This window comes from Mastigoproctus giganteus, chromosome 8 (assembly GCF_048544385.1).
Source record: "Mastigoproctus giganteus isolate SK-2022 chromosome 8, ASM4854438v1, whole genome shotgun sequence".
Taxonomy (NCBI): domain Eukaryota; kingdom Metazoa; phylum Arthropoda; class Arachnida; order Uropygi; family Thelyphonidae; genus Mastigoproctus; species Mastigoproctus giganteus.
The window spans coordinates 177,367,545-177,389,351 of record NC_143582.1 but is presented as its reverse complement, the minus strand read 5'-3'; the positions used below and the strand labels follow the sequence as shown (position 1 = coordinate 177,389,351).

The 21,807-nt window shown below is 38.3% G+C and overlaps 1 protein-coding gene across 1 annotated transcript in view; it reads left to right on the top strand.

Moving 5' to 3' along the window:
- The window catches only part of LOC150082032 (uncharacterized), a 97,289-nt gene extending 86,788 nt beyond the window's left edge, over positions 1-10,501 (top strand). The window contains exons 6-7 of the mRNA XM_090379926.1: positions 7,545-7,598; positions 10,132-10,501. Of these exons, the coding sequence (XP_090236052.1) occupies positions 7,545-7,598; positions 10,132-10,400 (323 nt within the window). The 3' untranslated portion in view covers positions 10,401-10,501. The remainder of the gene's footprint in view (positions 1-7,544; positions 7,599-10,131) is intronic.
- Positions 10,502-21,807: the final 11,306 nt, after the last annotated feature.

Genomic DNA, 21,807 nt, shown 5'->3' with positions numbered 1-21,807 from the left:
TTAAAGTTTAACTTATGTGTGAATTAATTTATTAGTGTCGTCGTTTTTATAATTTCCCAACAACTGTTTTTCAATTCTCATTATGGCTTGTGTTGTTGGTTGGTTTTTGGAGGTTGGTGGCCACCTTTTAGCATTAGCATTAGTAGAGGCATATGATGCAAGAAAGCAAGCTTATTCAGCATCAGCCAAAAAAAAAAAAAAAAAAAAACAACTACTACTCCCATTTCACCCCTCAATTCGTTTGAAATACCTGTCCAGCTGAGCCTTAAATTTGTTTAGGCTATCAACTTCAACAACAAGCGATGGAAGTCTATTCCACAAACCAACTGCCCGCTGGCTAAAGGCGAATTTCCGCACATCTATCCGACATGCGTCCTTCCTCAATTTGAATTTATGCCCTCTCAGGTGATTATTCTGAGCAAGAGGAAGAATCCCATCGGCATTGAGCATGCTCAAGCCATTCAAAGCCTTGTACACCTCTATCAGATCACCTCGGCGATGCCTAGTCTCCAGGCTCTGTAATTTGCAAAACTTAAGCCTTTCTTCGTAAGAGCAACCCTTTGTTCCATTCACTAATCTTGTTGCCCTTCTCTGTACTCGTTCCAGCAGCTCTACATCCTTCTTAAAATGAGGCCTCCAGACCTGTATACAGTACTCAAGGTGTGGCCTGACCAATGCCTTATACAAGGGAATAATCACATCCCTGTCCCTGCTAGAAAAATTCCTGTATATCATTGACAAGACACCATGAGCTACTCTTGCAGCTCGTCTGCACTGCTCAGAGAACTTCATATCTGCCTGCACAATTACCCCCAGGTCCTTTTCATTCTCTACCACTGTCAGCGTAGTACCACAGAGTTGATACGTTGATCTGGGGTTACTGTTTCCCATATGTAGTACTTTACATTTGTCAATGTTAAACTTCATTTGCCACCTCTCAGCCCATCTGCTCAACCTTTCCAGATCCTGTTGCAGCAGCATAGTATCAGTAGTGTCCTTAACAACCCTGCCAACCTTTGTATCGTCTGCAAACGTGGACATTAAGCCTGATACACCATCATCAATATCATTTATAAATACAGAAAACAACAATGGACCCAACACTGAACCCTGAGGAACTCCACTAATAACATTAGTCCACGTTGAACAGTGTCCATTGATTACCACTCTCTGTCTTCTGCCACTCAACCATCCCTTTATCCATAGCAGCAATTTGCCTCGAATGCCACACTTCTCCAATTTGTGCAGCAGTCTTCCATGAGCAACAGTATCAAAGCCTTTCTAAGATCCAAATATATAATATCAAAGTTATTCCCTGCATCCAGTTCTTTTGTGACTACATCATAGTATCCAATCAAATTGGTCAGACAAGACCTGCCCTTAACAAACCCATGCTGTGTCTGAGCTATAACTGAATTCTTGTCCAGATGATCCTGCAGTGCTTCTTTAACCAGTGCCTCCATTAATTTTCCTGGAACCGAAGTTAAACTAACAGGTCTATAATTACTTGTGTCAGCCTTTGATCCTCCTTTGTGAATTGGGGTTACATTTGCACATCTCCAGTCCATGGGTACCTCCCCTGAGTCCAAAGAAGCTCTCATAATTATGGCTAGGGGTTTGCTTACTTCCTTTGCTGCCTCCTTTAATATAACTGGATAGATCCCATCCACCCCGGGTGCCTTTTTTATGTTTATCCTCAACAATTTCTCCTCCACTTTCCTCTCAGTTATTAGAAAATCATCTAGCTCACTGCCAATGTTTACTTCACCTACGACATTCCCCTTCCTGAATAACTCCTCATGTGTGAATGTAGATGCAAAATACTCGTTTAGATTGTTAGCCACCTGAGCTGGATCCTCAACTGTTGAACCATCAACATCCAGTGGACCAATCTGATTCATCCCTTTCCTTCTTGAGTTTAAATAGGTAAAGAACTCTTTTCTGTTTTTCTTTGCATCCTTTGCCAAGGATTTCTCATAATCTGCTTTTGCCTGCCTAATCTCCTTTGTGACTTGGTTACAGACCAACTTATATCTATCATAGGCTTCCACGTCACCCATTAATTTGTATGTATCCCATGCATTTTTCTTCTCTGCCATATGTCTCATTAGTTCATCTGACAACCATTTAGGCCTGAACCTTGAACAATATTTCTTGGTTGGTATGTAAAGCCTGGTAGCTTCCAAGATTAGTTCCTTGAATGCTTCCCATTTTGAATTTGCTGTTGGTAACATCATCAGTTGGTCCCACTGTATAGAATTTAAATACTGTCTCAGACCATCATAGTCGCCTTTACGAAAGCAAAAACCCTTCCCTTTACCTCTGATGGTAGTTACCTCCTTGAGTAAATCCCACTTCAACACACTGTGATCACTGCCACCCAGTGGTTCATTTATCTGCAGATTCCTAATGCATGAAGAATCACTTCTGATAATCAGATCAAGAGTATTACTCCCTCTAGTTGCCTCCCGAACATGCTGGTGTAGAAAACAATCATCCAATAAATCCACAAAAGCCTTGCTAGTGTGTGAGTGACCAACCCACAAATTCCAGTCAATATCTGGGAAATTAAAATCCCCCATTATAAGACTCTCTGATTTACTGGCCCATTCTATTTCCCTGTACAGTATCTTATTATACTCATCAGAGTCATTAGGCCTATAGCACACTCCTACTCTCAATTTTGATTTACCTATGCTTATGTGGTCTTGGCGCATTATAGCCTTGTAGCTGATGCGCCAATAAAACCAAAAAACCCAAACCCTATGCTTATGTCACACCAAACTGACTCAACACTGCACTGTCCAGCGATGTCAACTGGCTTCACTTCCTTGGATTTTATGTGTTTTTTAACTAATAGCATAACCCCTCCTCCCTTCCTATCCTGTCTATCCTTTCTGTAGACGTTGTACTCCCCAAATTCCAGTTCTGCATTCCTTATATCTGTGTGACACCACGTCTCTGATATCCCAACAATATCTGCCTTTGATGTTTTGAGTAATACCTCAAATTCATCAAATTTATTTACTAAACTCCTAGCATTAGTGTACACGCAAGTATACATGCACCTGTTTCTATTCTTAGCTACCCTAACACAACCCATGTGTTTACTTGTACCGCAATGACTTCCAGCAGTCTCTGAAATATCCTGCATCTTGTTTTTCAGGCTTCTGCTCATTCCAATAGAAGCAGTGCAAGAATCTCTTTCACCTCTGCCAGTGGCTACTGTTAATCCATTAGTCTTTGTCTCCCCCCAAGCTAGCAGATTTCCGACCCACCTAACACTGCCTCGATAGCGTCAGCAAATATTCTTGCACCCTTTCTATTTAAGTGTATCCCATCCCTGTAGAAGCAATCTCTCCTGTTAACAAGTACAGTCCAGGCTGAAAAAAATTCTACCTTTTGAGCCTTGCACAATCTTTCCAGGGCCGAATTGATCGACAAGGCTCTCATCATATACTCCCTCCTATCGTGTCTGGGCAGAATTGCAGACACTTTCAAATTCAACCCTACTTCACGGCTTTTTTTCAACAGTGACCTGTACTTGTTAAGTAATTCCGCTGGTCTCCTACTCTTAATATCATTAGTGCCAACGTGTACAACTATATCACCTTTTGTGCCCTTAAAAGATGATATCTGCTCTACAACGTCATCAACCTTTGCCCCTGGCAGACATACCGTGGTCCTGTTCCACCTATCCTTTTTACAAAGCATGTTCCCCGTTTCCCTGACAATTGAGTCACCAACAACTACTAGTTCCTGTTGGACCAGCGCATTCTGCCTTGGGGGCTGCCTCTGTGTTGCAAGATGACCAAGTCCAAGCTCTGGTGTTGATGTGGGCAGCTGAGAGCTTGATGGGCCCCTCAATTTATTTCCTTCGAGGGCATCCACCCTGTCCTTCAAGGTCTCATATAGGCCCATAACAACGCCGCGTTGTCGCCTAATTTCCTTGCACTCCTTGCATCGTGCACACACAAAGACATCCCCCATGGCAGTATCATGTCCCGTACCCGATTGCTCCGCAAACATCAAGCAAACAGTGCATCTTAAAAGGCCGTGATTCGGGGGGCAACCGCCCCCCTCAGTTCTCCCCTGAGTCACAGCACTCCCATTAGCTTGAGCCTTTTGCTTTGCTGCTCTGGTCAGAGTCATGATTTCGATTTAAATGTCAATAAAATTACAATTTCAGAACAAAATTAAAACCTTAAACTTGTATCTTAACACAGTTATAACGCTATATTTATTTTTCGGTATCGAGTGTTATCTACGAGTTCCCTTTATATAACTTCCGTATCAAGTATGTATTAATTATTTGTTACGTTTGTACTCTAAGTCTATATATATATATATATATAGTTAAAAGTACAATTTAATTGACAATGAAGTTTAACAAGATTAATAGATGTACTGATTAATTGACAATATTATATTATGCACTATACTATACAAAGCTAATGCTATCGAATTCCGGATGTGCTGTATCGCGCTTCAGTAACGAGTGTTATCTACGAAATCCCTTTATATAACTTCTGTATCAAGTTATGTATTAATTATTTATTTTTACTAATTATTTATGTTCCGTAACCTAAGTGGTTATATGTATAGTTAAAATTACAATTTAATTGCCAATGAAGTTCGACAAGATTAATAGATTTTACTGATTAATTTTCACGTAACAATGGCGGCCGTTTATGAACGGTAAACACGTGGATTTGATACCCTTTCCGATACTAAGTAATACCTACAAAATCTCTATCTAAGTTATTTTAACTTTAAGTACCGGAAATAAGTTAATATGTCAATTTAAACTAATAAAGCAGAAAATAAATCAGAAAAAACTTCTCTATTCCAAGAGCGGCAGAAAGGCACGTCCGCACAGGAAACCCTCGACCTCAGACTCTGTGATTCTTTCTGTGATTCTTTCCGATTCCCTCGACGTGATATGAGAGTTGAATACATGCTTATTTTAATTAATAGTTATTTTAACTTGATTTATATATTACAATACATGGGGGGGTAAGTTCATATTATAATCATTCACAATTGAGTGTTGAAAGATTAACAGTCCTACACAAAGGTATGAGGTTTTAACCTATAATATAATATTATTATAATAATAGGACTTATTGGGCTTCATAGTCCCTTTTGATTTGAATTAGTAATAAATATACAAAACAACAATGGGCCCATCACCAAACCCTGGGGAACTCCACTAACAACATTTGTTCCCGAAGAGCAGTGTCCATTGATTACCACACTCTGCCATCTTCCACTCAACCATCCCTTTATCCATTGTAGCAACTTACCCTTAATGCCATACCTCTCCAATTTGTACAGCAGTCTTCCATGTGCAACAGTATCAAAAGCTTTCCTGAAATCCAATTTTGATACTTGTTAACCCTCTATAGAAAAAATAACTACATTATGTCTCAGTTAAAGGAATTGGAAGGCCAGAACATACAATATTTCTGCACTTTTTGGTCAGATAAAATTGCACAAGACTGGTTTTCCTATTGGGCCCATTGTTTCTTTCAGAAACTCATCATTTTCCTCCTTAGCCACATATGCATACAGTATTATAAAACCCTTTAGATGGGCAAGACGATTTGGCATAAAAAACTGATACCTTATTTAATAATCTTAAGGACTCGAGACTCGGTGATGATAATTTATTCTCACTGGATGTTACATTCATTTCATATGAATGTAAACATTGATTACACATTAGATATTCTTTGGGATATGTTAAATAATAATTCTATACCGATTAATTATACGAAGCTTCCTATTAAAGAAAATTTTCACTTAAACTCTTAGTTGAAGCCAACTACATCCTTTTGAGAAAAAGTGTACAAACTAATTTTTGGTTTGCCAATGGAATTAAGTTTAAGTGGCTTAATATCAGAGGTCTGTCTCTCAACGATTGAGTGTTTACATTTGATCCCTTTTCTACCCCATATCACATACTATGGGAGATATTTAGATGATGTTCTTGTTATTACTGATAGTAGCCCTAGCCAAGACATTTTACATTCATTTAATAATATTCATCCCAGACTCAATTTTACATTGGAAAGGAAAAATATTGATACTAAGTCATTAAATTTTTAAAATTTCATGCTTACTCAGGTCTTGAATAAAATCCAATTTAACATCTATCATAAACCATCAAACACCGGTATGCTTCTGCATTATAACAGCTATCACCTGTTCAACTACAAGAGGTCTATTATCTTTTAACCAATTTCTCAATGCCTATAAATATTCAGTGATGGAATCTGCTTTAGACTCAGAAATACAGATATTTACCAGCAGATTCTTAAACAACAGTTACCCCTTTCCTACTATAAACTGAATTAAGGTACAAGCTAAGGATAGGATACAAAAAAACTGCACCAACCAACAATAGTAGCATCAAAAATACTTTATTTCTGTCCATATGTTGAACAGTGGCACAAACAGCTTAACACATTCTTTAAAGATACTGAATTTAAGATTGTGGCCAGACCAATACAGAAATTACATGCTATACTGAAAAATTGTTCAGTTCTTTCCTCTTTTGCAACACAAATAAATGATCTGTTATACAACATTTTTTTTTTTTGTGGTGATTGTGACTTATCTTACTAAGGTTCTACGTGGTTTCATCTGAATTTGTGTTAATCAACACGCGGCCTCAGTTTGTGCTTCTTGTTTAGCAGCATCAGAATTAGTCTTTCATGCTGTTAATGAAAAATGTACATTTTTATTCAACGAGACCAAAATACTTAGTGTCCAACATAATTATATAAGACTTAATTACAGAAACGTTGAAATTAAATTACATGAATTCTTTTAACGTTCGCTAGCCATATCTAATCTCCGATTTGTGGTCTTTTACAAGCACATGCGCAAAGACTATCAATCTCTAAGATTCATGTTCACATACACGGTAATTTTCATTCCTGTGATTGCAAAATATGGTCAAAGCATTGTCAGCTTCAGGAAGGAAAATCAATGTTTTTTAAAATTTATATTAAACATTTTAAAATTAATTTAATTATTTTTTAATTGTGTTCAATTTAATTTTTTTACTATAATCATTTTGTGTTAATGTTTCATTCATTTTAATTTCTGGAGAGTATCATATGGAAGTGTTGTACATATCACATTGAGGTAAACTTTTTCAAATATTGAAATCAACGTAGAACATATTTGAGCATCGTAGCTCTGGTTTATACTATCATTTCATATGGAGTACACTTAGGTAAATTTATGTTGTTAGATTGTTAAAAATATGAGGGCTGTTCAATAAAGAATGATCATAATTATCTGCACATGGATAAACAGTTTTGTAATGGGCTATCCAAAATTAGTTTTGCACTGATATCCTCCTTCCCATATGAGGAAAGGACAGCTTTCATTAATATCTTGTAAATAATTTTAACTTCACTTATTTTGAATAAATTCTAAAGTTCAAAATATAGCATTTTTCATTAAATAATGTATTTAATATAAATAAATATTTTAAGTATTTAACACTATTTACCAATCATTTTCTTTAGGTACTGAGAAGAATGGAGATGCATTACATCATAAAAGTGCAATAAGTGAATCATGTATGTATTACATTTAAATTAAGTAATTTGTTTGAACAAGGGTAGTTTATTAATGCTTATAATCCTTTTATTTCAGTTTCACTTTAGAGTTGATTTGATAATCAATGTGGTATTGTTTTCAATTTAAAATGCTTTATCAGTTTTAAAGATATGTAAATCTAAACTATCTGTGGTGAAGTGACTTCCTAATTTCATTTTGTTTAAGCTACAAAAGCGCAACATATGTAGGAACGATTTGTGCATTAGTTTGTAATATACATTGGGTGGCCAGTTTATGAGGCACACCAACCTGATAGCAAGTAGCACTCTTTAGCTCTGAAACAGCCTCAGAGCGTGGACTCAAAAAGGTACTAAAGTTGTGCAGTGATGCTGGGCAATGTAGACTCGATTGCATCCTACAGTTGTTTTAGATTAGCTGTGGGATGAGTTGCAAACAAAAGCTGTGAAAAAAAAAGTGTGCCACAAATTCTGCAATTGCAAACTTGCAGAATTTGTGGCACACTTTAAGTCTCCTGAGCAATTTTCGAATTCCACAGCTTACTTGAATATTATTCAAGATCACTGAAATTAATCGGGGGGGGGGGGGCTAAAGTATGCCACAAGCTCTTCATACTTCCACTGACAGCCTGTAGTGTTGACTTCTGGCATGATGAATCCATTTGATTTGTGTTGTTGCTATGCCCTAAACACGATCTGCTATCAGCAATAAACAAGTGGAACAGGATTTGTTGGACTAAATAACCTTTTCCTGCTCCTCAAATGTCCAGTGTCAGTGTTCTTTGTGCCCTCTATGACCATAGTTACACGAATGCCCCCTCCCTCTCCAAATGTCATCTGCTCCCAATCCATGGTTAGGTGTGTGATGTATTCTGTTTTGATATCCCTTTGCACACCACTGTTGTACTGTGTGACATCATCTGACTGATTGTGCGTATCTGTTAGACTACACAATTCTTTTCTCCCTCCATTAGCTTCTCAAATTAACTAGCTGTCTCCACATGCAGGACTTGACTGCCTTTGGCTGAATGTTTTATGGTTGTTTGACCATTCTTAATACCCTCCAGACCAGTATTTTAACTGGTGTTCTGCAAGAATTTTCAAACGTCCTGTGAAATGTTTCACCAAGTTTGATCTTTTAGACTGCGCAATTCTTTTCACCCTTCATTGGTCTCTCAAATTACTGTCTCTGCCTGCAGGACTGCTTTTGGCTGAATTTTTTATGGTGGTTGGACCATTCTTGATATATTCCAGACCAGTATTTTTCAATTGGTGTTCTGCAAGAATTATCCAAATGTCCTGTGAAATGTTTCATCAAAAATTAATGCTTACCTACATTTTAATATTTCGATTTGCTTTATGTGAGTGTCTGTACCAGATAAAAAATTATTCAAAAGGATTCGGATTTTATTTTTTTGCTCAGCCCTAAGTAAAAGAAGTCGCAAGGTGTTAGATCTAAACCCCTAGCAGACAAATTAACGATCTGCTGAGAGTCCAGATCTAACTTGTACTGTCCTTAATCACCTCCTGAAAGAGTGATTATTCAGCCATATGTGGATGGTTAGCATTAAATGTGGAGGGGCACCATCTTGCACGAACAGCAGGTCTATAATGTTTTTTTTTTTTTTTTTTTTTTGTACATTTAAAATAAAAGTTCTGTGTTTTTTTTTTTTTTTTTTCATCACAGTTGAGGGCAGAAAATTTTACATATTTATTGTGAATGCAAAAGTATGAAATTAAGGGCAGTCAGGAGGATTTTTCTAGCAAATGGGCTGTGCAATTTTCATGGTGGCATATGGGCTTGAATCCACTACCTCTAGTTGTAGCCATTCATACTAACCACTGGATCATGACCAGCCAATGAAACAGTTGGCCATGTGATATTTAAAACATCTGAAAGGGGGCATTCACTCTTTGTGGTGTCCCTTTAATAGATACAAACACAACAAAGTATGTGGTACTCATTCTAAATAAAATTGACTTCTGGCATATAATCTGCCTAGTAATGGGAATTGTGATGATCAGTGAATCCTCCAACATGAAATACTACTTCAGATTGGGATAATCCTCTTTCAATAACAGTATATGTTCAGAACATTTTTTCAGATGAATATCATATCTGAGATATTTACTGTACAGAAGTTGAGCACTAGTAATTACAAGGACTTCACTTGAATATAAAGATTACTAAAAGTAGTTGAAATGAGAAAAAAATGCAAAGCATTGAAATTGTGAATAACTTTTTTTTTTATTCAAGCAGTCTCTGGTAATCATTTGGGTGAGCTGTACCTGTATAGATATTCTTTATATAAATGATTAGGTTTATTTCAAGAAATTTGTGTATGACTGAGTTTACTACTAATTTTCCAACTCAGGTGGCATGGAAGGCTATCTTAATCAGAATCTGCTGTATATTCTACATCATTAGTTTTCTCTAGTAGTGTTATTGTGGACATGTCTGTTATCTAAAATTATTTTAAACTAATTATAATTAGTTTATAATTATTTTAAACTAATTATAAAATTTATTTTCTAGGTTCAAGGATAATTTGGTTTTTTGGATTGCTATTTTTTATCTACATTTCCATAATGGGGTATGCAGTAGCAGTTCATTTATATTTAGGCCATGACCTTAATACCCTAGGTGATTTACAGGAAGTATTACAAGAAGCCTGGAGGTTTACTAGACAAGAGAGCATTAAATTATGGCATGTTAGTGAATTATATTTTGCTAATTTAAAACAGCAGTCAATTTTATGGTGGGATTCTGTAATGGTTTCTGAAAATATAACTCAAAATTCTTAAGCTTGAAGAAAATACAGCTAATGTGGCCTAACAATTAAATTATCTCCTATGGAGAGGTAAAGTACATGTAATTGTAAAAAATATCTTTTATCAATGGTGATGTGAGGAAATAAATGGATTGGTACCTTTTATATTTTTTCTAAATGTAATTTCATCAAAGATGTTTTCTGTAGTTTTTTACACTTTTTTTTTTAAGAAATGGTTTTTTAAATTAATTGATCAATAAATTTTTGCTTAAAATACAAAACTTGAATACTTTCCCATTATCCTTTCCCATTTCACGAGGTTAGTTACAGGTAGATGATTATTTATTGAAGATAAAATCACATTAGTCACAAATTAAAAATTAAAGGCAATGAGTAGCAAGCTCTATGCAGCACTGGTCTCCTGCTACTTTCAAACACTTATTATACTGTATTTGACTGGATATCATAATATTTTAACATATGTTTTATACTAGATATAATAATAAAATAACTAATTAATGCCCTCTTTCTGTCCTATGATAATTAGGCAGTTTGAGTTAAATATCTTGCCCATTGGTTAAGAATTTGATACCAATTATTTAAATTAATAAAACATCACATATTACCAGGGCAAAAGTTAGTGATTGTTAAACAATTATCATATTTTAAAGGCACAAAAACTGATTGTTATATAGGCAACCTGAGGCTTTACTTAAAGGTATGAGGTGATGCTGAGAAAAATCTACAAGTTACAAATAAATTTGAGTGTCTCAAATTTTAGATCGCTTTGGCTCTGGAGACATTGTAAAAGGCTTTGAGGTAGAATTTTTCTGAGCTTGGATTAACTCAGTGTTGTTATGGGCCTATATGAGAACTTGAAGGACAGGGTGGATGCCCTCGAATGATCTAAATTGAGGGGGCCCATCAAGCTCTCAGCTGCCCACATCAATGGCAGAGCTTGCACTTGAACATCACACAACACGGCAGCAACCCCCAAGGCAGAATGCACTGGTCCCACAGGAACTAGAAGTTGTCGGTGACTCTATTGTCAGGGGGAACGGGGAACATTTTGTGTAAAAACAGGACCAGGGTATGTCTGCCAGGGGCAAAGTTTGATGACATTGTAGAGCAGATATCATCTTTTAAGGGCACAAAAGGTGATATTGTTGTACACGTTAGCACTAATAATATTAACAGTAGGAGACTGGCAGAATTACTAAACAAGTACAGGTCACCGTTGAAAAAAAGCCGTGAATTAGGGTTGAATTTGAAAGTGTCTGCAATTCTGCCCAGACACGATAGGAGGGAGTATATGATGGGAGCTTTGTCGATCAATCCGGCCCTGGAAAGATTGTGCAAGGCTCAAGTGGTAGAATTTTTCCCAGCCTGGTCTGTGCTTGTTAACAGGAGAGACTGCTTCTACAGGGATAGGATACACTTTGTTTTTGCAAAGGTGATATTAGCTCAGGCATTACTTAAACTATTTTAAATGATATTTGCAATTTGACAACTGATTTTTAAGAAATAGAAAGTGCTTAGGGAAGCAGTAAGCACTTTCCTTAAAAAACTTAGTAGCCTCTGTAAACATTTCCCATTTTAAACAATTGAAGTGCTCACAGAGGCTACTAAGCCTTTTATACCAACTAAAATGTTCAGGTCTTAAACCAAAATGGATGTTCAATGAACTGATGAGTTCAGTGGCAGAGAAAAAAATGCATTGGAATGTTTAAGTTATCATGCAGCACAGAAGCTTAAAGTACATATAAATTAGTATAATCTAGTTATTTAGGGGGCTGAAACATGGTAAGGTGCACAAACAGTTTCACTAAGAGTGCAAAGAATATTAGCAAGGGACTCTGCTTTTGTTAAAGCAAAGAGTCCCTTGCTAATATTCTTGACTAGTTAAAGCTCTAGTCGCGGAAGAGAACAGTTGGTGGATTTTTGGCTGCTATTGATGATTGGTGGATTATTAAAGGGATAAGTATTTTTAATTTTTACTGTATTCTTTGATAATTAACATACTACATTGTGTTTTACAGAGATGGACATGTGTTTTTGTAAAGGGTGGCTCCTAGAACGTGAGTTCAACTCCGCCTCATATCTCTGTGAAGAACAGTATCACTACAAATGGGCCAGATGTGTGTGATGTCGGTTTGTGTGTATTGTGTGTGTGTTCTGTTCTGGCCTCTTGGCTACCTAGAAGCATCAGTCACCTGGACAGATGATTCTGGGTACTCGTCCACACCACGGGAAGGTGGGCCAGTACCAATGGAGCACGTACTGTCTCGATACGAGACTCTGAACCACCTGATGTTGCCAAAAGGTGGGCCAGATTTCTCTGGGGGCCCACTCCAGAGAGGGGGGAAAAAAAAAAAAAAATAATAATAATAAACAAATAAATAGTTATAATAATTCCCCGTGGTGAAAAAGAGAATATATTAAATAAATAAAAAAATAATGAAAAAAAATAATAATAATAAATAAATAAATAAAATAAAAATAAAAAATAAATTAAAATAAATTCCCTGTGATGAAAAAAAAATGAAGCTAAGTAAATGAAAAAAAAAAAAAAAAGAAATAAATAAACAATAATAATAATAATTACAGAATATTTAAATAATTTTAATCCCACAGTGAAGAGGAAGATGTAAGTCGGGGTGCCAGCAGAGAGAGAGAGTAAGAAGAAAAAAAAAATAAAAAAAATGTGAGAGTGGTTATCTATTCTGCACAGAGTGAGAAAGAAGAAAAGGTGAGCCAAGGCTGCTCCTAGTAGCAGGACCCGGAATCAGTGCAGAACGCAGGTTGGGGGGGGGGGATGAAGCTAAGTAAATGAAAAAAAAAAATAAATAAATAAAAATAAATGAATAAATAAATAAAAAATAAAAATAATTAAAGAATAAATAAATAATTTTAATCCCACACCCTGGCTACAGTGAAGAGAAAGATGTAAATCGGGTGCCAGCAGAGAGAGAATGGAAAAAAAAAAAGAAAAAAATAGGAGAGTGGTTATCTATCCTGCACAGAGTGAGAAAGAAGAAAAGGTGAGCCAAAGCTGCTCCTAGTTCCAGGGCAGGACCCAGAAACAATGCAGAACGGAGGTTAGAAAAAAGGTAAAAAAAAAAAATAGTAGAAGGGGTGACTTTCAGTTGGCAGTGGAATTGTTAATGATCGGCATTTCCACGTTGGTAATTGGCAATCAGTGTCCTCCTCCAGACAAATACCTCAGCTGCAAAGGTCTGGAAGGCTTCGAGGTTGTTTTGGGTACATATCAGTTGATGCAGATCTGCTGGTGGGAAGTCCTGGATCTTATTCTGGAGACGGTTTCTGATGTCGTTGTAATGTACACACTCCAGAAGCAAGTGTTTCCAACTTTCACTTTGTCCGCAAAAGCAGTAGGGAGTGTCGATGAGTCCCAGTGTATGCAGTTTCTCATTTAGAGAACCGTGTCCGGTAATGAGAAAGGAAGATTCGAGGCTGAGGGAGAACCATCGGGCGTTATTTTTAGTGGTTGCAAAGGTTACCTCCGGAAGAAAACTCCGAGTTACAACCCCTACAGTAGAAGAATCCCATCTGGTTTGCCATACATTGAAGAGTTTATTGAGACATCGAGATTTCTCCTGCTTTATATCCGTAGTTAGTGAGAGTTCTATATCCAGGATTGTTGCCAGAATACCTTTTTTTAATTCGATAGCAGAGCCCCTTGTAGATTGTGTAAAGGTCGAGAGGGAGGGTGCCTGCTATAATTTGGAGAGCTGCTGTAGAGACTGTACGGCAGATTCGATGGGTCACCAGTAACATAGCTCTTTGTATAGAGTTTAGCTTTTCTTTCATCTTAATGATGGGAACTCTGTGAAACCAGACCCCGGCAGCATAGGTTACTATTAGGAGAAAGACAGCTTTATAATAAAGAAGGGTTCGTTTTGATAGTCCCCACTCACTTCTTGAGATCTGTATAATTGCAGTGGAGAACCTTTTGGTCTTGGAACTCAGATGCTGTAGATGGGGGAAGAAAGACAGGCGGTTGTCTATACTACTCCCAGGACTTTTGTCTGTTCTACGAAGGTTAGCTGGGTTCCGTTGATTTTGACCTTGGGAGGCCTTCGTAAGTCGAGTCGGTTTTTAAACACCATCATCTTAGTTTTGGCAGGGTTGATTTGCAGTTTGTTGATTGTTGTCCAGGTAGAGAGAGAGATGGTTGAGTACTCGCTGTGCTGTGGATTCGAGGGCTGCTCTTGAATGACCAGCGACCACGATGGCGAGGTCGTCGGCGAATGCTATGATTTTCGTATTTTCAAAACTGTTACTGAGCCAGCTCTGGAGCACCATATTCCACACCAAGGGCCCCAGGACAGGGCCCTGGGGACACCCACGGTGGATGGGTTTAAGGACTTGGCGATATTTTGACTTAACTACTATTGTACGTTGTGAGAAGTAGCTTCCGAACAGCCAGTAAAGATTGTTTGGACATTCTGCTGTGCAAAGACGTTCCAGTGCACTTTCCCACCATACATTATCGAAGGCCCCCCCTCGAAGTCAATAAACAGAGCGAGTTCATATTTGGATTGCGAAGTTTCCAGATGCAGGATCAAATCAGAGAGGGCATCTTCACATGATCTGCCCTGGGTGAATCCATATTGGGCTGGTGAAATCATACCTTTGGAGAGAAAGAGATTCGTGATTCGGATGGCCATTAGTCTTTCCCCAAGGTCTTGGTCTTGCCCAGGTTTGCCAGCAGGGCAATTGGTCTGTATGAACGAGGGTTTGTTATTGGTTTATTTGGTTTTGGTATTAGGTGGAGAAGTGCAACCTTCCAGGGCTGGGGGAACTTTGATTTTTGGAGGCATTTATTGTACAATAATAGAAGATGTTCTGGCTTTAATTTGTGAAATCTAATGATGAAGGCATATTCAATTAAATCCAGTCCCGGGCACTTTTTCGTATTTACTTTTTTGAGGACCTGATTCAATTCCAGAACGGTGAAGGGTTCAGCTTGGGTCTGTGTTATATATTCGGCATTCTTCTTCCGGATACTTTTGTGTTCTGGCAAGTCATTCTGAGGGTTGTCGTCCGGGAAGAGCTTATTTATGATGGCACTGACAGAGTCAGTCCACTTGGTGGTTTCATTTTGATCAGCCTGGACAGTGCCAGAGATATCTGTTGTGAAGGTTTTTCCCCGTGTGATTTTATACAGTAACCCCCAGGGGTTTGAATTTCCAGATTCTAGGACGAATGTAGCCCAGGTTTCTCGCTTTCTAGTTGCTATTGCCTTGGTGTATGTATTCCTTTTATTCAAGTATTCCCTGTGTAGCCTTTCGACGTCTGCTGCTGGCCAGTTTCGTCGGTTCTGATACTGCTTTCGTGCGCGGTGGACTTCCCTCCTTAGTGAGTGTCATAAGTTCCGTGTTCCACCATGCACAAGGTCTGTTGCATGGGACTTTCTTCCTTGTTGCTCTATACGAAGCTCTGGTAATTGCTGTTTGTATTACTTCACTGTATTCTTCTGGTGTTGCTTCTTCATATTGGAGAGGGTCATGTGTTGGAAAGTCTCTATTGATGGAGAAGTCGAAGGCATCCCAGTCGACTGTTCTTAGGGAAAACCTTACTAATTCTGTCACTCTTTCCTTAGTAGTTGTCGGCAGGCACCTGGTCCCAATGTGAAAATAGATGACCCGATGGTCACTTATCGTCCAATCCGGTATTGTGACCCAGTCCCAGACGCATGTCCGTAAGTCATTGGTGGTTAGTGTGACATCAATATTAGCTTGTCCAGTGGTGCTACAATATGTCGGAAGATTGTTGGGTAGGTTATGGATGGTTAAATTTCTGTTCAGAATTAATTCCTCTAGAAGTCGCCCACGTGCATCCAAGGAAGTTGAGAACCACAATGGGGATTTAGCATTAACGTCTGCTGTTATTAGTATACTGTTAGAGTTAAGAAGGTCAATGGCAAACCCAATATATCTTAGGAAGTCATCTATATCCCTGGAAGGCGAACAGTAGAGGGAGATGATATATAGTGTGATTGAAAAGAACCTAACCTGGATGCAAGTAGCAAACTTTGTGCAGAGCCCGTGAATTATAAGGACATCAATTTGCTTATTGAGTACAACTATGCAGGTCTTAGGGTCAGTGCTAGCTGGCTGTATGAGTCTTGTCTGCATTGAATAGCCCACTATCTTGTGTTTTCTGCTGGGACTTTGATGGTGTATGGCTCCTGTATTGCAATTATGTCGATTTGGTGAGTCTCGGCTGCCTGTCTTATTTCATCCGCAACTGTGCGGGAATGGTGAGCGTTTATCTGCATGATGCATAATTTAATTTGGCTGGAGTTCTGACTATTACTGGCTGCTGAGGATGATGCTGCCAGGGCAGGTCTGGTGAGCTGTTGTTGAGAAATTAGGTTCTTATCCATTAGTGGTCCTTTGCCGTGCAGTCTCTAGAGCTCGTTGATACTCTGGGCAATTTACCTCTTTGAGTGTTGATGGTCTTTCTTTCTCCGTTTGCAGTTGATGCAGCTTGGAAGTTCGTCTCGGTATGGACATTCAGCATGAACGTGTCCGCACGTTGGAGAAGTGTGGGTGCAGTGGACAGAAGTGTGCCCATGACCCAGGCAAAGGAAGCACTTGGTTACCACAGTGATGAATGGCCTGAACTTGTGGGAACTACAGCCCAGAAAAATTCTGTTGAGCGATATAACTTTTTTGTAAAGATAGGGGTCTAGTTTTATGACTCTATGGGCAGTAGACCTGCCTTTCGCACTTGTGGAGAATCTGAATGTTACTCCTTTCTTTATTTCATCCAAGGTGACTCCATAGTCCACCAGGTTTTTGTGGTACATGTCTTCTGCCAACTCGTCGTTGGTCATTGAATTGGGGATAGTATAGATGATCACTGATGGGTTACTCATCTTTGGAGGACCAGCTATAACCCCAGCAGTTTGAAATGAACTCGCTGTAGAGATGTTTTCCAGGTCCTGTTTTGAGGCAGTTTCAATAATAACTCCTCTGTTTCTTACAGGGCGCAGTGACTTGACTTTGATTGATTTAAATTCATTCTTCAGGGTGTTTTGAACAAGGTTCTTTACCGCGCTACTTGTTTTTAACTCAGAATCTTCAATGGCTCTCAGTAGTAGGACATGTTGTGGGCTCTGCATTTCTGATCTATTTATCCGTAGGTTGGAGGTTGGTTCTGGTCTGGTTCCGGAGGGCTGTGTTTTCACTGCAGCAACATAGGTGCGTGCCAGCAGAATTTCCAAAGGAGGGCTCATGTCTTGTTCAGAACTCTCTGAGAGATTTGGTGAGAACTTGGAGACTGTATCAACCACTTTTTCTAATAGCTGGATTTTGGACTTGAGTTCAGCATTAACTGCTTTTAGTTTCTCATTGTCTATTAGGAGAGCTGTGGAGATAGTCTCCAAATTATTCCAAAGCTCTTGTACCGTATTGCTAGCTGACTTTGTAATTCTATTGGAGTCTTGGTTAAGGAACACAACCAGTTTTTTGTGTAGCATTGCTACTACCTGATGCAGGGATAGAGATGAAGTATTATCAGTGTTGACAGTCAGAGTTGGGACTAATGTAGATGGAATTGCCAGCTTGCTGGAGGTTTGAATTCCAGCCGCTATAGTTTGATCGAGGGCCGATTGTGTCAGAGCAGCTGCAGTTAGAGTAGCAGGAGTGGCTGCAGCTGAATAGCTTGGTTGGGCAGTAGAGGCTGTATTGCTAGTTACTGCAGGAACTGGGGTAGCATCGCTTGCTAAGAGTAATGCGGAAGCTGCTTTTGGGGTTGGCAATATCGGTTGAACTGCAGCAAGTTGAAAGGCTGCTGGAGATGCAGAATAAGCCTTAGTGGCCAGTTTCAGAAGTGGTGGGGAGGCTTGTAGATGAGAAGAATCTGAAGCTGGATTTTTAGTAGTTGAATTGGCAACTGGTGTCGACATGCTAAATTCTAATTTTGATGACATCAGCGGGTCTGGGTCGGAATCTGGGGGCTCGGCACAAGGAGACTTACTGTTATCATCAAGGGGAAGCAGAGGGGGAGAGTGAGGCTCCCGGTACTTGGATTTCTTTTTAGTTTTCTTTTTCTTCTTCCTGGAAGCAGTTCTTACTGGCGCCCTAGGGAGGAGGGGGCCCCGAAGCCTCAGCCTCATCCCCCGCATCCTGAGGAACATCCTCTGGGGCTGAGGAGCTGGACTCTTCTCGAGAACTCATACGTTATGTTTGTGCTGGTTTGGATGAAAATCCGATAAGGTAGCGCAGTCTACCAATTTTAGTGTTGGTTTCCAGATAATTTATTTTAGGCTAAAGATTTACTTCTGGTATTTATTAGTTCCAATTACTTTCAGAAGGGGGTGTCATAATCTACCATAGTTAATTCAGTATTCTGTTAGAAGACACGTCACTGTAATACGAGTTCAGTGGAATATGACGTCAGTACAAACTAGCACTAATTAGCACCCGATTAAAGATCAAAAATCATTATTAATAGATGCCAATAATACAATATTAATAAAAATCAACTATTAATTCCATATCATGATATCATCATTAGATTGGGTTCAGTTTGATTACTAAAATAATTTATCCAACGCTACTTCAACCTCCGAACTGTCAGCCAATGGGAACTGAGTCACGTGACACAGTAGTGACACGTGGCACAGTTAGTCACCGCAGACTAACCCCTTCATTCTTCAACTAGGGAAGAAGGAATGGCCACCTCCACGTGGTTGTATTTTCTAAGCAGTTAGCAGCTCCCGGGGAAAAAAAAAAAAAAACTGGACGAGTATACAATGATAAACTCACAGGATACATAATTTAAAAAGGCATTGCAGTTCTATTAGAAGATTTAAAATGGTTATAGTTATTTCCTCTGAAGCGCCTCTAATTTATACTTAATTAGAATCTGAAGAACAATGGCCGAACCTATAGGGCGTCGCCATAGTGCACGTCGTAGAGAAAAACGACATGATGTGAAAATTTTAAAATCTCTATTTCTGTTCAACGCCTTAGAAGTTCAGCTTGAAAAAGACACCAAAAGACTCACCTTCTCATATGGATTGTACTACACCAGAATTTAATCCGAGAAACGCAAAATAATTAACTCAAATAACGGAGCACTAATTTACTCGACCGTACTGGCCAAGTGTCCACTAGGGGATTGCGGTGTTTTACAGAGATATTCAATAGGTTTAGTAGCATTCGTTAGCTTCTTGTTTTGAATTTAAACTAGCGATTTTGGAAGTTACGACTCCCAGTGTTGGCGCCAATATTGTTGAACTAGCCGCCATATTGTAGTCAATAAGAAATAGTGTAATGTGTATATATATATATATCTCGAACTGATATCGTAAGGTATAAAGTAAAACTAGATAGCGTAATACGAAGCACTCAATTAGGAATCTGTTAGCTTATTATAGTATTATCAATTAATCAAAAATATTATTATCATTATCATGAACTTGGTCCGGCTTAGGTCTTTTAAGATCTGTTCTGTTGTAGCCCTTGGAGGTTGTCTTGATCTTGCCATCGTTGTCTTGGTCGACCAACATCCTCTTGCCTGTAGGTTAAAGGCTAATTTTGTAGTTAAAGGCTAATTTTGGGATCCATTCGGGGTTCATTCTTTCTATGTAGCTGATCCATTTTTTCTGATACCATTTTATGTCATTTACTGTTATCTACTTTTAATTTCTCGCGGATATCTAAATTTCTTTGGTGGTCTAGCCTTGTAAAGCCTAATAATGGTCTTAAAAATCTCATTTGTGTTGATTCTAGTTTGTGCGCATCTTTCTTATTTATGACCTAAGTCTCACAGCTGTAGAAGAGGGCTGGTTTTGAAGTGACGTTGTGCAGTCGTAATTTTGTTTCAGTTGTCATTTGTTTTCCGAAGTGGCGTTTATCATTCCATTCAATTTATTATATTTTTGTAGTGTGCATGTCTTTCCCTTCATTTGATATTAAATTTCCCAAATAAGTGAAGTCAGATATTTGTTCTATTATTTTATCATCAATAACAATTTTGACTCTTTGCATGTTTTTTCCACATAATCCCATTGATTTTGTTTTTGAGGTGGAGATTTTCATCTCGTCTTTTTACCTATTTTATTCAGTTCATTTGCTGCTATCTGTAGTTCATCTTTGAATTTTGCAATTATAACTTGATCATCAGCATATAATATAGTTTGGATTTTATTCCTGTTGTTCAGTTGTTAATTGTTTGTTTCCATTCTTTAAGAATTTTATTGATGTAGATATTAAATAAATTTAGTGATAGTCACATCCTTGTTTGACTCCTTTATTGGTGTTAATTTGGTCTGATAGTAGGCCATTAGAATATTTTATACAGACTTGAGTTTTTATATAGGCTTTGCATCACTTTCTGGAGTTGGGTTGGGATATTTTCTTCACATAAAATCTGCCAAAGTTTTTTCCCCGGTTCACATTGTCATATGCTTTTTCATAATCAATAAAGAGCAGAAATGTAAGTAGATTGAATTCTCTTCTTTTCTCCAAAAGTTGTTTAGTGAGAAAATGGCATCTATTGTGCTTCTCCCTTTTCTGAAACCACATTGTTCTTCTAAGAATTATTCACTGTATTTATTAAGTTTATTCTTTACTATATTAGAGTATAGCTTTGCAGCAGTTGACAGCAGTGTTATCCCTCTGTAGTTGTTAGGGTTATTTCTGGAGCCTTTTTTTGCGTAAATTGATTACTATTCCTGTTTCCCAATCTTTGGGTACCTGTTGCTTATGCCATATGCTAAATAATTTTAGTAAGATGCCCCATATTCAAATTGTCTATGCCTGGGCTTTTTCAATTTTTTGATTTTTGTAATATTAACTCTAGGTCTTCCATTGTTATTTTCTTTGTCTTGTTACCACAGATTCATCTTCCAATTCCCTAGTGCCAGGGTTATACCATAGTTTGGATTATTAATCTTATTAAATTTCATTGTTAATTAAATTGTATTTAAATGAAAATCATGACCCAGACTAGAGCTGTGAAGCAAAGATCACAGACTAGCAAGAGTGCTGTGAGTCAGGGGAGAAACGAAGGGGGCGTTTCTCCAATGCATCAGTCTCAAAAAATGTGCAAAATGTGAAATGTTTGCCAATGTTTCTGAAACAGGACATGATCTAGCCAAGGAGGATGCCTTTGTGTGTGTGTGTGCGCTAGGTGTCTAGAGCATCAAGAAATTAGGTGCCAACTCAGTGTTCTGATGGATGTTTATGAGAGATTGAGCCGACCGGGCTAGCCAGGTGGGTAAAGTGCCTTCCTGGCAACCCAAAGGTCGCGGGTTCGAATCCCGCCTCGGGCTTGGATCAAAGTACTGCAAAAAAACCTTGGGGGGTGCACTATGGCCACAGAAGCCGATGCGCCAACAACTACCAAAAAAAAAATAAATAATAAATAATAAATGAGAGATTGAAGTGTAGGGTAAATGC